Here is a 15,223-nt window from a genome sequence, read left to right on the forward strand (position 1 = left end):
TAAACAGCTTGTAACAAAAAGGATGTAGGTTTAAACTCTGCAGGTGGCGATCCTTGAACTGTCACCATGGTGCCCTTGAGCAACACACCTAAACCAGGGTTGTTCCCTCAGGCCTGTCATGTACAAGGATGCTGCAAGGGTGCTGCAAGAACAACCTCAGACAATTGATTATAGGACCGTTCGTCTTGAATATATTGTACAAAAAATTAACTTGCAAATAATGTAGTTAAAGAATGATGTTGGGAGGAGTTTCAGATTTTATTATTATTTTTTTTAATCAAGGGCACATTTTGCACCTTGAAATTGAATTGAAATTGAATTCAGTTCAGGGCGTTTTGTCTCTACTCTGTAAACATTTTAGGTATTTTTGTCACTTTCTGTTGCATTTTTTATCTTAACCCTGGTCAATTTCTGATGCCAACTTATTATTTAATATCTGGACACTCAATGAAAATAAATGTATAAATTATTGTTTAAAGGTATTTATTCCTAGGTATTTTTTTTATATTATACTATAATTGTATAGTATAGGTTTGCATATTATGATGATTTTTTATTTTTTTATTTAATTGTAGACTTTTCAAAATGCAATTTTCATCTTCATTTCATTTCAAAGCAAGGATGGGTTTTCAGTACTCTGGACAGTTCTTGAGGAAATACTCCTTCCTGTATGTGATTTCAGCACCACGGACAGTGAATCCATATGTTCTTAAAGGGATAGTTCACCCAGAAATGAAAATTCTGTCAGTAATCACGCACCCTCATGCTTTCGGTCATCTTCGGAACACAAATTAAGATATTTTTGATGAAATCTGAGAGCTGGCTCACTCCTCCATAGGCTTCTATGGGATCGAAACTTGCCGGCCCAGAGAAGTTATTAAAGACACCGTTAAAATAGTCCAAGTGACTACAGTGGCTTTAATGATGTCTTTACTAACTTTCTGGGTTTGCAAGTTTCGATCCCATAGAAGCCTATGGAGGAGTGAGCCAGCTCTCAGATTTCATCAAAAATATCTTAATTTGTGTTCCGAAGATGAACGAAAGCCTTAAGGGGTTGGAACAACATGAGGGTGAGTGATTACTGACAGAATTTTTGGGTGAACTAACCCTTAAATGTTGCTGTTAATAAGAGAGACCTGGGATAGTTGTCACGCTTTTTCCTCCAGGGAAGTCAATTTCTGTATAGTCACATACTTTAAAGTGGGTATGAAATAAAATTGTAATCTATTTTACAGTCCGTGTGACAAGTAGACTGACTTTCAAATGGAAAACCTACGGGTGACGTCACGGACACTACATCCATATTTTTTATCCCCAGCCTACTTTTTTTTCTTTTCTTTTGTGATTATCCATTACACTTGGATGAACGTTAAAATAAGTGAGAAAAGATCTGCTGTTTCATCATGACTTAAAAGTAAAAAAGTTACAAAAAATCATTATATTCTGGTCATTGACCATTGGTCATTAATATTGATTTAACAAACTATTTTGTAGAAACATGCACCAAGTGAAATTAAGTGAACAAAGAACTAAACATTGAAAGAGCAAAACTCTAAAAAAAAAATCTAATTTTGGCCAACTGATAATAATGCATGTCTGAGGTGACATTTATGAAAAAATAAATGTAACATATCTGTAAAAAAAATAATACTACAAAAAATAAAGTTGCTGCCTAAAGTGTTTAAGTACAATCAAATTGGATGTTTAAGTCATTTCAATCTAAATTACATTAAACTGACTTTAGTTGAATCTTGTATAACATAAAACTTGAAATTGCTTAACTTATTTTGTTTAGTTAAAGCAATGTAAAAACATATGTTGTCATAACGTATTGATAATATAAATTTTTACAGTGATAGTATTCACAAACATTCTTTTTTTAGACTGTGTTGAATGAAGCGTTTGCATCAAACCTGCAATATCACTTCCAGCGAAAACAATCATTTGTGTAAATAATTGGATGCTTGACTCAAAAGTTAATGAAACACAGTCAATGTGACAAGTGAACTGACTTTCAAATGGAGAAACATAATGTTTACAGGCTCCACCCATTGCAACACAATACATTTACAACACATTTACTGCATTTGTATTTATGTGATTCTAAAAGGTGTCTGTTCTCCATTTTATATTTCCACCATTTCGTATTCATACATTTTGTCGCTTGTCTTTGATTTCTATGGCCATGTCTGATTGATAATGAAAAAGGACCTTGCATAGACAGACTGACCCTTTAAACAAAGCATTGTTTACATGCTTTACTTGAGTGGTGAATCAGTTACACCCACATTAGCACAAAATGGAGGTGTGGGCAGCAGCAGACACCTTCAGGCGCACAATGCAATCTGAGATGTGACTTTACGAGAGCTATTTCACACCAGAGCTTTACAGGAGGACCGCAGTCTAAGGTCTTTCACCCTCCCATCTGATCAAGCTCTATGTCTGCAATGAAGGAAAATTAGTTTACTGTTTTGTTTTTTTCCACACATTATGGCCTAATCCAAACTATAACAAATGAATAGAGGGAAAATCTCTTAAAATATTTAAACCATTTAATACTCATCGGCTGTTTCTTTTAAAAACTAAAACCACATTTTAGCCTAAACATCTAAATTGACCCCAAACATACATTAGGCAACCTTGCTATATTGGATACCAGTCACATTTCTGAAAAATAAATATATTTTTTTTTACACATGCTTTTGTGAAGGTAAAATAAGAGTTTAATTTTTAAAGTACAAAATAATATGTTATGTAATTATCTAATTGTTTGTAGTAGTTTATATTAGTTACTACTGGTACACACAATTATATAAAATATCCCAAAACTATTTTATGATATTTGACACATACAGTAGCCTACCGTTCAAAGGTTTTGGGTCGTTAAGATTTTTGCAATATTTTTGAAAGAAGTCTCTTGCTTAAAGCTGCATTTATTTGAATAAAATACAGTAAAAAAGCAGTATTTGAAAATCAGTTTGAACTAATAATTCTTTGATTTAAATATATTTTTAAATGTATTTTATTCCTGTGATTGCAAAAGCTGATTTTTTTTCCACATCATTACTCCAGTCTTCAGTGTCATATGATCCTTCAGAAATCATTTTAATATGCCGATTTGCTGCTAAATAAATATTTCCTATTATTATCAATGTTGAAAACAGTTGTGCTGCTTAATATTTTAAAGAACTGAATTTATTTGAAATAGAAAAAAATTTGGCAATGGGAAAGCCTTTGCTGTCACTTTTGATAAATTTAATGCATCCTTGCTGAATAACTAGGGATGCATTCAATTGTATTAGTTTCTTTGAAAAAGAAAAATCTTAATGACCCCAAACTTTTGAATGGTTTTGTTCATCATTTACTATTTTAATATAATTCATTGTGCTAGTTGTAGAACATTTGGTATGTGCATTGTGTTTTTGGAATATTTTCTTAGACTAGTTTCTCACTGTTTTAGAGTAGCACTAAAAACACAAAATGAGTACAAACTGTAGTGCTATACAGCAATGCTCAATCAATACACTTCCCCTTGTTAGTGGATTCACAAAGGGTTGTTTTACATGAAAAAGTGTCCCTTATCCCTTGAGAAAATAGTTGTTATCCTCCATCTGGAACCAGTTGCTCAAGTCTCTCCATACAGTGCACAGTGTGCGTGACATGAATTGTCACTTCTGGTGTTGACCCTAATTCTGAGCCATTAAATTAACAAAGGAAGCTTATATCCGCCTTCACAAAGCTGTTCTATTAATGAATGAGCTAAATTATTCATAAACAACACGTGAATGGTTCAGACAGTCGGTGCCATTCAAAACAACAGACGCCATTAACACCTATACAACTATACATATGGAAAACAGCCATCAAACTGCAAAAATTTGACTATTTGTTGAAACAATGCTTATTTTGCAAACGCTGTGTAGGTTTACGTTGTGTATTAAAAAAAAAAACTAAATGCTAAATGTAAAATAAATTAGCTAAACGCGAAACAATATCGAACAAAATCAAATCCCTTCATAATGAAAAAGACAGTTTCTTGGGGGGAAATAGATGTAAGTGCTAGACTAATGGTAGTTATCTTCGAAATACACGATAAAAGTGTGAAATAATGCTGCATTTTTTATAATTTATGATCATCATTAACAGCCATGCAAGTAAATGAATCATAAAAGAATGACAATAGTGTGGTAGGCTATCCTAGTTGTATAATAATAGATATTTACTGTAGTCAAATTAATATCGTTGGATATAATGTGTGTAGTATTTGCAACTGCTAAGAACTATAATATTGCATTTTGTATTCACCTTAAACAGCCAAGTCAGCCAACAGCAGGTCTAAACGACACCAATCTCAAACCCACACACGGTGGGCGTTTCTTCTTTTCTTCATTAAACACACTCATAAGTGGCTCATAAGGAGCATTAAAAAGCTAAACTGAAATAATATTGTGTTTATACATCTGGATTGAGAATTCAGAGTCGTTTCCCTGTACTGCCAAGGTGACAGAATGCATTACAGCTAGTGCTATTATTGCTATATTTCTACCGCAAGAGGTCGCTGCTTCCCACATGATGCGCCACGAGGCAACAGAGAAATCGTGCTGTGTAAATATTGTCAAAAGTATAACCTTGGTCTGACTGTTACTATAGGCCATAAAACTTCCATAAAACAGCTCAACAATGCCCTGTTTAACCAAACTGGAAATTTCAGCACTTGAATGATTGTGAGAAACTTTTCTCACTGGTCTGTAGAGAATAGAGATGCACACTGTGTGTGGCATCCTGGGAAAAGTGGTTATAAAATAGATGGCAATCCAATAATGATAGGGGGTAAGTACAGTAAATATTTACAGTAGTTCATTACAGTGTTAATTCGCAGGTACTGTGAGAGGCAATCAATCACAGAGAATGTTACAAAATAAATTACCTATGAGTAAGAGTATTGAGAAAGTATTGCGCTGTTAAATGGTTTTCTTACGGGAAGTAAATGACCTGTACTAACTTTACCTGTTTTACCTTGTTTATAAAAAAAAAAAAAAAAAAAATCAGTTATGTTTAAAGGCTATCCTTATGTAGAGCAGCAGCACTATGATGGTTTTCTTGTAATGCAAATGGGGTTAACTGTGTGTCCAGAGGGAGTGTGTTTCAGTCATGTATGTAAGCATTTGTGGCTTTAGCATGCTCAGGCAGGATTGCGCTGTACAAAGCTCTCTTCAGCACTCTGAAGTCTTTGTCTTTCTGCCAAAAAAGAAATGGGAGAAACAGATCTGTGGAAAGAAAAGGCCATGCAGTGCATAAAGGTTGGGAACTCACAACATAACTGCATGTATGGGCAAGATGGTGGAATGACTGCAGCTCAGGTGGGCTAAACACTCTGAAAAATGCAGTCGGGTGAGATTTTAGATTAGGGAGGGGGGGTCTGTCGACAGGTGCTGACTCCTAGAAAGGAAACAAAAGACAGAGCAGGACTTGTTTGTGGATTCTTTGTGGAAAAGAGGGATGGTGACGTTCCAAAAGGAATTACTGTTGGGTTCAAAAGTCTAAGAGCATCTTAAAATTCAATGGGAAAAAAAAGAAAGAAAGTTGATTTCACAAGATCAGTGTCACACATTTGCTTTCATTTTGATTTACATTTCGAATGTTTCTGTTTCTCTTGTGTTACACCATTTTAAATATTTTCAAAATCCTAAAACTTTCTGAAATTTCAGATTAGAATCCCATACCAAAATATATATTACCATTCAAAAGTTTGGGGTTGGTGAGTTTTTTTTTTTTAGATTGGGTACTTTTATTCAGCAAGGAAGGATAGTCCTACATCAAATTGATCAAAAGTAACAGTCAAGACATTTATAATGTTACAAAATATCTCTATTTCAAATAAATGGTTATCTTCTCAACTTTTTATTCATCAAAGAATCTTGGAAAAAAGTATCTCAGTCTGTTTTCGACATTGATAATAATAAGAAATGTTTCTTGAGCACCAAATCAGCATATTAGAATGATTTATGATGGATCGTGTGACACTGAAGACATGCTGAAAATTCAGCTATTCAGAAATAAATGTAGCCTATTCATAATATTAATAAATTAATATTATTTTAAAATACCCTATATTAAAATAACATAACGTAGTGAGCTCTGACTTTTTAATATGATTTAACTGCAGATTATATTATAATGTTATATTTTTCTTAAGTTAATCATTTTCTGTACAACTGCCTATTTCTGTATGTAAATGTAGTCTAATAAAGTAGCTTATTTGCGCATAGTATAAATTTTAGGTTTATGACAGCAGGAAATGTGTTTCTCAAGAACAGTGATGGTATAACAAGGAAACCATTCATCTCTCTGCCCGGCTGCACTGGCGTGTTGATACATGGAGAGGAGGGTAGATCGGAACAAATTACAACCTGATTCTTTTATTTTGAGTGTCCTGCCTGTCTGGCTAGAGTAATTCAGTTTAACCACATCTCTGTGATACACATATTTATACACTCATGCCAGCTTAGAGTAATTTTTTTAACCAATATTGTTGTCTTCTTTCACCATAAATTATGTTAAACTAACGTAAAATAGAGTTTTATTCATTTTTACTTGCAATTTGATTTCAGCTCAGTTTTAGCCCATGTTGGGGGTGGTATGGAGGGGTGGGGGTGATAGACAGCAGGCAATTCAGAGCTTTTGGTTTGTCTCCTCCCATAAGGCACCTGTGGTGGTAGGTCATGCAGACAAAGGCAGAGGGAGGGGGTTGGCCTTCAACCAGCCAATAAGAAAGCAGAGAGGCATGTTCATGGAAAGCACAGATCACTCCAGCTCAGTGACAATTCAAAGTTCAGTGAGGAACGATTCTGGCGCTCAAAACTCAACTTGTTAAGGAGCATTGCACGGCTTAGAAAACACTGAAGATAAGGAATGGCGGTCACTAATTTCCACTACATTACCAGGATGAGCAGTGGCTTCAAAGTGTACATCTTAGAGGGTAATTATCACATTTTATCTCTTAATACGAGTTTAAACTAAGAATTACATGATGTCTGCATGTTATCTGCATTAAAACACTAGTAATCAGTATCAGAAAGAAAATGCACTGTACAACTGGAATTTATTATCCTGAACTGTCTGGCCATTTTAACGTGCATTCTCAAAAATAAAGGTTACAAAAGGGCTTTGATTGCCATAGAAGCACCATTTTTGTTTCCCAAGAGAACCTTTTAGTGAACAGCTCTAAAAAGAACCATAGATTTTCTTAGTGTAAAGAACATTTTAATCACTATTAAAAAAACTTTTTTGCAATGGAAAGGTCCCATGGATGTTAAAGGTTCTTCATGGAAAAAAGAACCTTTATTTTTTTTAAGAGTGTATATTCTTTGGTGATATTATACATGATATTTATTCATGTAGCTCATATTTAAATATATAAATGCACTAAAATAAATTCACATATGCATTTTCAGAAGGTTTCAAATAAGAAAAGAGGCTGGAAAACCCCTTTAACTACTGAGAAAAAATATGATGCTGTTATTTTAAAGGTTAGTTGAGAAGAGTCGAGATGAAGACATGCTTGGTGTGTGTTTTAGGCTGCAAATGAAAGAGATGAGAAAGGGATGTGGGTCTGTTATTTTGTCTTTAATCTCCCCAAGAAAAATATCCCTCCCTGAGGCACTAAAAATCAGTCATCAGTCAAGGTTTAAGGTGTGGTTTACACCCAATCCCCCATCCACTGTCATGCAAAGTCAACCTGCCTTGTCACAGTCCACTGCTCAGGAGATTTTTTGAGTGTGTGTAAGTGAAAGAGGGTTCTGCCAACAATGCCCCCTCATCATGCAAGCCATTTGAGCATTTAGTAAACTTTATCCGCTTGAAGTCTGATAGCGCCTAACGCTAAACTTTATTCATGCAGTGGTAAAATACCTCAGATGTTAATCACCAACCAAATCAACACAGGTCCCGACTGGTCTAATACAGTATGTGGCTGATTTGATATCCACAGCAGCCCACGATCTTGTTTTTACTACTTCCTAAAATATTTAGCAAGTTAAGAGTCAAATGATTGTCTTAGCAAACATTCGAGTATTAAATCTTAACTGACTGTGGTAATCATTCATTAGAGTTAGCCTACTTTAAGTCACAGGTTGCACAAAATCTCTAACCATATTCTGGAGTGGAACAAGAGGATGTTGTGAAAGCCAATATCAATGGTCAAAAGCTGGTTCAAAGGCAATGTTAGCATGTTCCATATAATATGGGCAGGTATACCTAACCTGGTTAAAAACAAGACTTCAAAACTTTGTAAATAAAAAAAATGACAAATTTAAAAAGTGAGGATTTTTTTAATTATTTTTTTATTTTTTTATTATGCATTATAATTTATTTTGGATTTGTTTAACTAGGATTTGTTTTTATTTTATTTTTTTTATTTTTTTGTCTGGAGATGTAAAAAGGCATACATGCACACATTCCATATTTTCTGTTTTTGCGATTGAAAAGTATTGTCTTAGGTTGTTTCACTGTTTAGCATTTAATAAACAACAAATTTGAACCCAGCAAAACGTATCATTTTGAGACCATAAAGTTTAACCATTAACTAAACATAAAACTAAACCATTATCAGTTGTAGCATGTTGCAGATTCTGTGGTTTTAATGGACAATACCTTTACATGACACTGTTGATGATATTAGCATGTGAAAGGTGATGTGTATTTCAGTTTGGATTAGTCTGTTACTATCGTTATGTTGGGTAAACATTCTGTAAGCCACATGCTTTAACCTACAAAGCCTGTTTTGCACCTCAAAGCAGTTTGAACAACAAGCCAGTAAGATATTAATTTGTACACTGATGGGGTTTTTTTTTTTTTTTTTTGGCTTGAATGTTTTCCAACATTTGAATGACATTTACCGTTAGTGGTGAATCAGCTGGGTAGTTCTACAGTAATACTCACAGAGCCAGTTGATCTTGCTCTGCCACTTAACGGAGTTTACATTTAACGGTGGCCCAACAACGTTTTTTCCCACAATTAAGATACACACGCAGTGATGCAATTCCAAGGATTAAGAGTCAGTTGTTTACTTGTTTGACACACCTTTTCACAAGTAAGCGAATCTGTGACTGGCAATGACCGTGTGAGCACCCTGCAGCGATGTCATTTATCATATTTTAAGTCACACGGGCCTGTGTTCATCTTTTCACAGGACAGCCCAATCTAAGAAGTGAAGACAGATTTCGCCACATGACGAGCGACAGGGTGCGGATGCGCCCTGCACATCCGATGAAGCACAAAATCAGTTCAGAGAGAGGACGGACACTTGAGGAGAGGTAATGAACCATGTACCTTCCAACATGGAAGCAATAACCAGAAGAATAAGAGGGACTGAAGAGGAGTTAGTTTTGTCATTTATTTTTGAACTTTATTTTTCAGGAGAGGGAGGGCCATTAGAAACAGCCTGGCCAACGGTACCCGCAGATCATCTGGGTTCAGTATTCCTGAAAGCCCCACATCTACATGGAGCCCAACGGCCAGCCCCACTCACCTGATCCCCAGCCCAGTGTACTCCACCCCAGTCATGGACGAGCCTCTAGCCCTAATCAAGAAACCACGCCCAGAACCAGAGAAAGCAGAAAGCCAAAACAAAGCCACAACAGTCAAACAAATACAGGTGATTAATACTACTGTTAAATGATTATGGCATGTTTTACATCAAAATATAATGTTTCTTTAAAAACAACACTAAAATGTTACTATTTATTTAAAAATATATAGATAACAATATCATATTTTAAAAAATATATATTTAACTCATAAACATAATATATTTAAATCGACGGTCGGGCCAGTGGCCCCACCAATAAAAGTAATAAATCTATAAAATAAAATAGGCCTAGTTATTGTTTTAGTTTTTTTTGATCCATGTAACCTTAATAAATAAGGTTATGACAACAGAAACTACTAGCCTTACTCATATAAATTTTAAATATTGTTAAAGTCAGTCAGTAATAAAATAAGAGCAAAGAATCAAATTATGAATTATGAATAGCACAAATAAATACAACAGAACAAACATATACAGGTTGTTCATGTAGGTCTAAACTAGATATTCAGGTACAGTAATAGTAATCAAATGTATAATATCACAGTTTATAGTCTTCACTGTATAAATATAGATTAACCCTTATTAAAACATGAAACTGTAAAAGCTGCATGGTTACACATTCATTTTATTTCAGACATAACCGACTATGATTACGATGATACCCGACAAGATTTTGTGGGAATATGTGCGTTCAAGCTCAGGAAGACGAGAAAGAGTACACGCGTCCAGTAAATATGTGGCGTTCGCGAGTACCAAACTGAGAGACACGGGTACTTTTGTGTCTACTTTTGCTTAAATATTGAAGTTGGCAAGGCTTAGAAACATGCGCAAATCTTCAACTTTCATGAAGATGCAGCACTGGCCCAACCGGGCAAGTGACAGTTCCGTCAACTGGCCCGAGTGTCTTTCACGCTGGCCCCGGGCCATCGGGCAGACCTTATTGTTGAGCCCTGACTCCTTCAGCAGTACCTGCTGACTTAACACACTCTGTGCATTATACCATCTACCTCTCAGAGTCTATCCTGAGGCCACCGCAGTCTGTTCATCCTAACTCACTGTCTATGAGACACAACAGAATGCAGGAAGGCACTTTTGTGTTCCTGAGAGAGTGGCTCTGTAGAGTGCGGACAGGCCTCTGCCTGTTTCAGATATGCAATCCAGCCGGATTCAGGGAGAAAATGTGAGCAATGGGTGGAGGAATGTTGTCAACAAGTCTCAACACACCAGTCCTGTTGTTGACCTGCTAGTGGCATTAGGGCTGAAGGAGAAACAGTATTGAACCACCAACCACCAACAAAACTGTCCATCTTTCCCTTTTAGTTTCCCACCTTTCCATCAATTTTAGTCATTGGCTATTCCGAAAGCTCTGTTATAGATGGGTGAAAAACTGTGTGGCTACAAGGATTTGCTGACCTTTGCTGTCTTTTTTTCCAGATACGGCCATCTGTCATCACTTGCGTTTCCTCTGCAACAAGGTCAACCAAAAAAGACTGCGATCACTCCACTGGTAAGTAAAGAGATGCAAATAAGCTTGGCATTCTTCCTGTAACATGTCCATGCAGATATTATTCATCAGCATGAATAGTTTTGAGCATCATCATCGTCTGATTCCATCTCCACTATGTCTCTACAGTTGTTACCCAGCACAGTTATGATCACGTTGAAGAGCATTTCCAGAGGAGTCTCGGGATGAACTACCACAGAGCCGCCTCCATCAGCGTGTCTGTGGATGACCACTTTGCCAAAGCGCTGGGTGATAAATGGCTCCAGCTCAAAGCTTCATCCTCCTCCTGCCATTCATCCTCTTCTTCGTCTTCTTCATCTCCACCCAGCAGTCCAACCTTCATCCACTCACCCGGCAACTGCCGGAGTCCCAAAAGGGCCCGCAAAGATTCAGTCAGTCCTTCCACAACCACACCCAACTTATGGTCTGAGAAATGAAGAAGAAAAAAAGAAATTTAGATGTACATATGACAAAACGGACTTAAAATGCATGTGTATGACCATGTGTTTCTGCTGTAAAAAGCAAAAGGGAGACTGCTCGATTGTGTTGCAATGGCTGTTAACACTCGATGAGCAAATGAGGGATTGTTAAATTGTCTTTTAAAGGGAGATATTCAATGTCTGACCATTTTCGGATCATTTCATGGTAGCTAAGCATTGTTGGAGTTGGCTTTGTCATTGGTGTTGTGGGTGCCACTGGTTTTTATTTGTTGACTGTGATTGCACTGATTATTGCTAACAACATTTCATTGTCTGTTGGAAGCTTTCTTCTTATAATATGTGCATATTTATATTAGACAGTGTACCAAGATCTTGTGGAGCACTGAGCAAAACAGACCAAAACTTACTAGGTCAGAAAGTTTCATGTTTTAGTAGAAAACAAATGCTTGAGAAAAGAGGTGGGTAACTTTTTGGCATCTCTATATGGGCTATTGCTGTTCATTTCAATTCCTGTGTAAATTTCAAGCTTTTATACTATTGTACATATTTGTAATAAACACATTTTTTAAAATGCATTCATTGTAGATTTTCTTTTATGCTAAAAATTATTATTAACTTATATTTGTAAAAAAATATTTAGTAAAAATCTATCCTGAAATGCACATTCCCGTTCTTGTTGTGAATGAATGATCAGAATTGGGGTCAAAGTTTTAAAGAAATTAATACTTTAATAAATAAATTTCAAATAAATGCTGTTCTTTCTATTCAAAGAATATTGATAAATGTATCCACAAAAATATTAGGCTAACCAACACAACTGTTTTCAACATCGATGATAAGGAATGATGTTTGAGCACCAAGCATATTAGAAAACGATACTTTAAAGTGTAATAATAATATTTCACAATATGACTACTTTTACTGTATTTTTGATCCAGTAAATGCAGCCTTGGTGAGCATAAGAGTCTTAATTCACAAACAAACATAAAAAAATCTTACCGACCCCAAATTAAACGGTATGCAAATTATTCCTATGAAAAGTATATTTGTCTTTGTAATCTTTCATCAAACTTCCAGTAATAGCTTGCTCTGCCACTTGTCATAATTTAATCACTTTATGATGATTAAACTGATATTCCATTACTCCACAGAAAATAATTTATATACATAATACACATAAATATATACACATAAATAACTCTTTAAATATGTTAAAAACAAGCGAAAATACACAGTTACGTCCTTAAAATTGCAAGTGGAAAACGTTATGGGTCAAACTATTTTCTTAAGTAATCAACGTGCATTTTACTTGGAATATTTCTTTTGTAAGCTCAGGAACAACAGGTTAATGAAGTAGACCGAAATTCAGTTATCAGTAGATCTTTAAGGTCTTATAGCTAAATGCTTGGTCTCATGCAAAGGTCATATAGTAGTTGATTTTTTCTAGTGGAAATCAATAGAGCGAAATTTGAGTTTATGTAAATGATCGTTATGGGAGGGTACAATTAGTCAGGACATTATAAAAACACTTGTGTCATCATTTTAGAGGCCAGATTCAAGGCATACATAAGCTTTACCTTGCAGCAGCAGTTAAACTGCAAATAGATTTGACCTTCTTAGATGGTTTATGATAAACAGGAAACAGTTGGAAAACAACTTTCCATGCTTGCTAAAAAAAAATACATCAACTGCCAGTTAGATCAGATGCAAAACTTGTCAATCACAAGATCAGGTTCAAGAAGCTGAGAAACAGGTTTGAATGAAGATTTCCTGGCACAAAGGTACTGTAAGAAGCCATTGAACAGAGTTCAAAGAAGTCCTGTTGCCAAAAGCCCTGCCTTCCACACTCTTTTGCAGGCTTGACTGGCCTCATACAGGGGAGAGTCTAGTGTTTCTCAGAGAACAAAATGACTCATGCTCAGTGGCTCAGATCTCAAGGTGTTGCAGTAACATGATGTCCTTCTGGAATGTGGAAACCTCAAGGCAGCTTTAAGTCACATGAAAAGTTAGTATAGATGACATCATTGTCTAGCAGAGCAGATCCACACAAAACATAACCAGCTAGATTAACAATACTATCAACATTATGTTACTTTGATTTGATTGCTTCATACATTTGCATTATTTTATGCCACCTGAGTACAAACATTAGCAATATGAGAAACACTTTGCAATACGGTCCTATTAGTCAACGTTTGTTACTGTATTAACTATCATTAAATAACACAAAGCAATACAGTATTTATCTTTGTTATTGTGAATTATTTAACAATATACCATTTAATACAATTATTGTTAACTATTTAAGTTCACTGTTAGTTCCTGTTATAGATCCATTAAATAATAAGTTTAATTTATTAATTAAGATTAATAAATGCTATTTTTCATTGTTAGTTCATGTTAGTTTTGCTAACATATGGAACCTTGAATGAGTATAGCATTATCTAGAATAACTATTTATTGATGTATTATTCGTAAGGATTAATTTTAGCATTTGTCTCAGATGTCGCTCCTATATAATCCATTAGGATAAATAAAAATAGAAACTTGAAAAACCTGAATAGTTGACAGACAGCAAGATGATATTCCATTGTTACTATTAACGCAGATACAGTAGCTCAGACAATGTGGTTTTGGATTCATTTGATGAAAAATGTGAAATGTTTGAGTTGATATTGACATCTTTGACTTCTGATTGCAGACTTCTAAACACAATGTGAGACATTATTGTCATATCTTCTAAAACTCACGTGATTTTACTGTCAGCAGTGTTCAAATCTCATAAAGTGTGCCACGAGTCAAGGTATACATGTGAATGAGAATTAATCCTCTTTTTTGTGCCCCACAAATGGTTGAAAGTATTCACTCATATTGTAAATAACTCATCGACTCCAATTTTTAAATAAATGTATAAAGCTAATATTTAACACTGTAAGTGGCATCACCATTCTCTTTCTGCAGTAGAAGGTCTAAACATGCATTTATGCTGTCATTTTCACTCTGTTATCATGCATGTCAGCTCTGCTGTAATTGAGCCCCATCCCTCAGGCTACACATACTGTGGCTTGTCATGGAGTGTACTTATAAATCAAAGGGAGGGGGTCTGTGTGGGAGGCTCTGAAGTCAGAATATCATCCTTCAACAATAATCACGTTTGAATCAGCATTTAAAATGGATCAAATGTTTTCATGAGGTTTTCAGAGAAGCAGATTTTTAAAAGGCCGCACCCTCCTATCCATGTCAATGCATGTGTTGAAACAGATCCCGTCTGACATCAGTCATTGCCTTACATTTTGTATTCATTTCAGGACTAGGGTGGTACCCTTAACAAGAGTACTAAAATAGCACAAAAAAATATATGTAATTCACATTTTCCTTTGCCATGCAAAAAAATAACTGTATACAAAAGTTAGTTCAGGTCCTCTAATTGGACGGACCCTTTAAATGCAAGCAACAACTTTATGGTTTTGTTGACTGAAGTAAGGCTGTACATATAGACAGTATAGAGATTCTTTGAATAAGAAAGCTAAAGACATTAAACACTAACTTTTAACACTTTAAAAGTTTGTGAGCTTTACAAGGAATTTATTTGATATTTTTATACCCGATTGAAGCCATATTCTGATTTTATATTATTACCCGCGACACTTTCATTTATTTATTTTTGTTCTTTTTTGTGTTTTAATTTTG

The 15,223-nt window shown here is 35.2% G+C and overlaps 1 protein-coding gene across 2 annotated transcripts; it reads left to right on the top strand.

Annotated features, from left to right (window-relative positions):
- The first annotated feature begins 6,793 nt into the window (after positions 1-6,793).
- vgll4l (vestigial like 4 like) lies at positions 6,794-12,108 on the top strand. Of its 2 annotated transcripts, XM_084389654.1 has the most exons (6): positions 6,817-6,979; positions 7,455-7,529; positions 9,191-9,314; positions 9,418-9,655; positions 11,024-11,096; positions 11,223-12,108. In XM_084389654.1, exons 3-6 carry the CDS (start codon positions 9,229-9,231, stop codon positions 11,528-11,530), a joined length of 705 nt encoding a protein of 234 aa, XP_084245780.1. In that variant the 5' UTR covers positions 6,817-6,979; positions 7,455-7,529; positions 9,191-9,228; the 3' UTR covers positions 11,531-12,108. The 2 variants fall into 2 exon arrangements, with proteins under 2 accessions (XP_084245779.1, XP_084245780.1); XM_084389653.1 differs by lacking the exon at positions 7,455-7,529 and having other exon boundaries at positions 6,794-6,979.
- Positions 12,109-15,223: the final 3,115 nt, after the last annotated feature.

The sequence above is a fragment of the Rutilus rutilus genome (assembly GCF_951802725.1).
Source record: "Rutilus rutilus genome assembly, chromosome: 19".
Lineage (NCBI taxonomy): Eukaryota > Metazoa > Chordata > Actinopteri > Cypriniformes > Leuciscidae > Rutilus > Rutilus rutilus.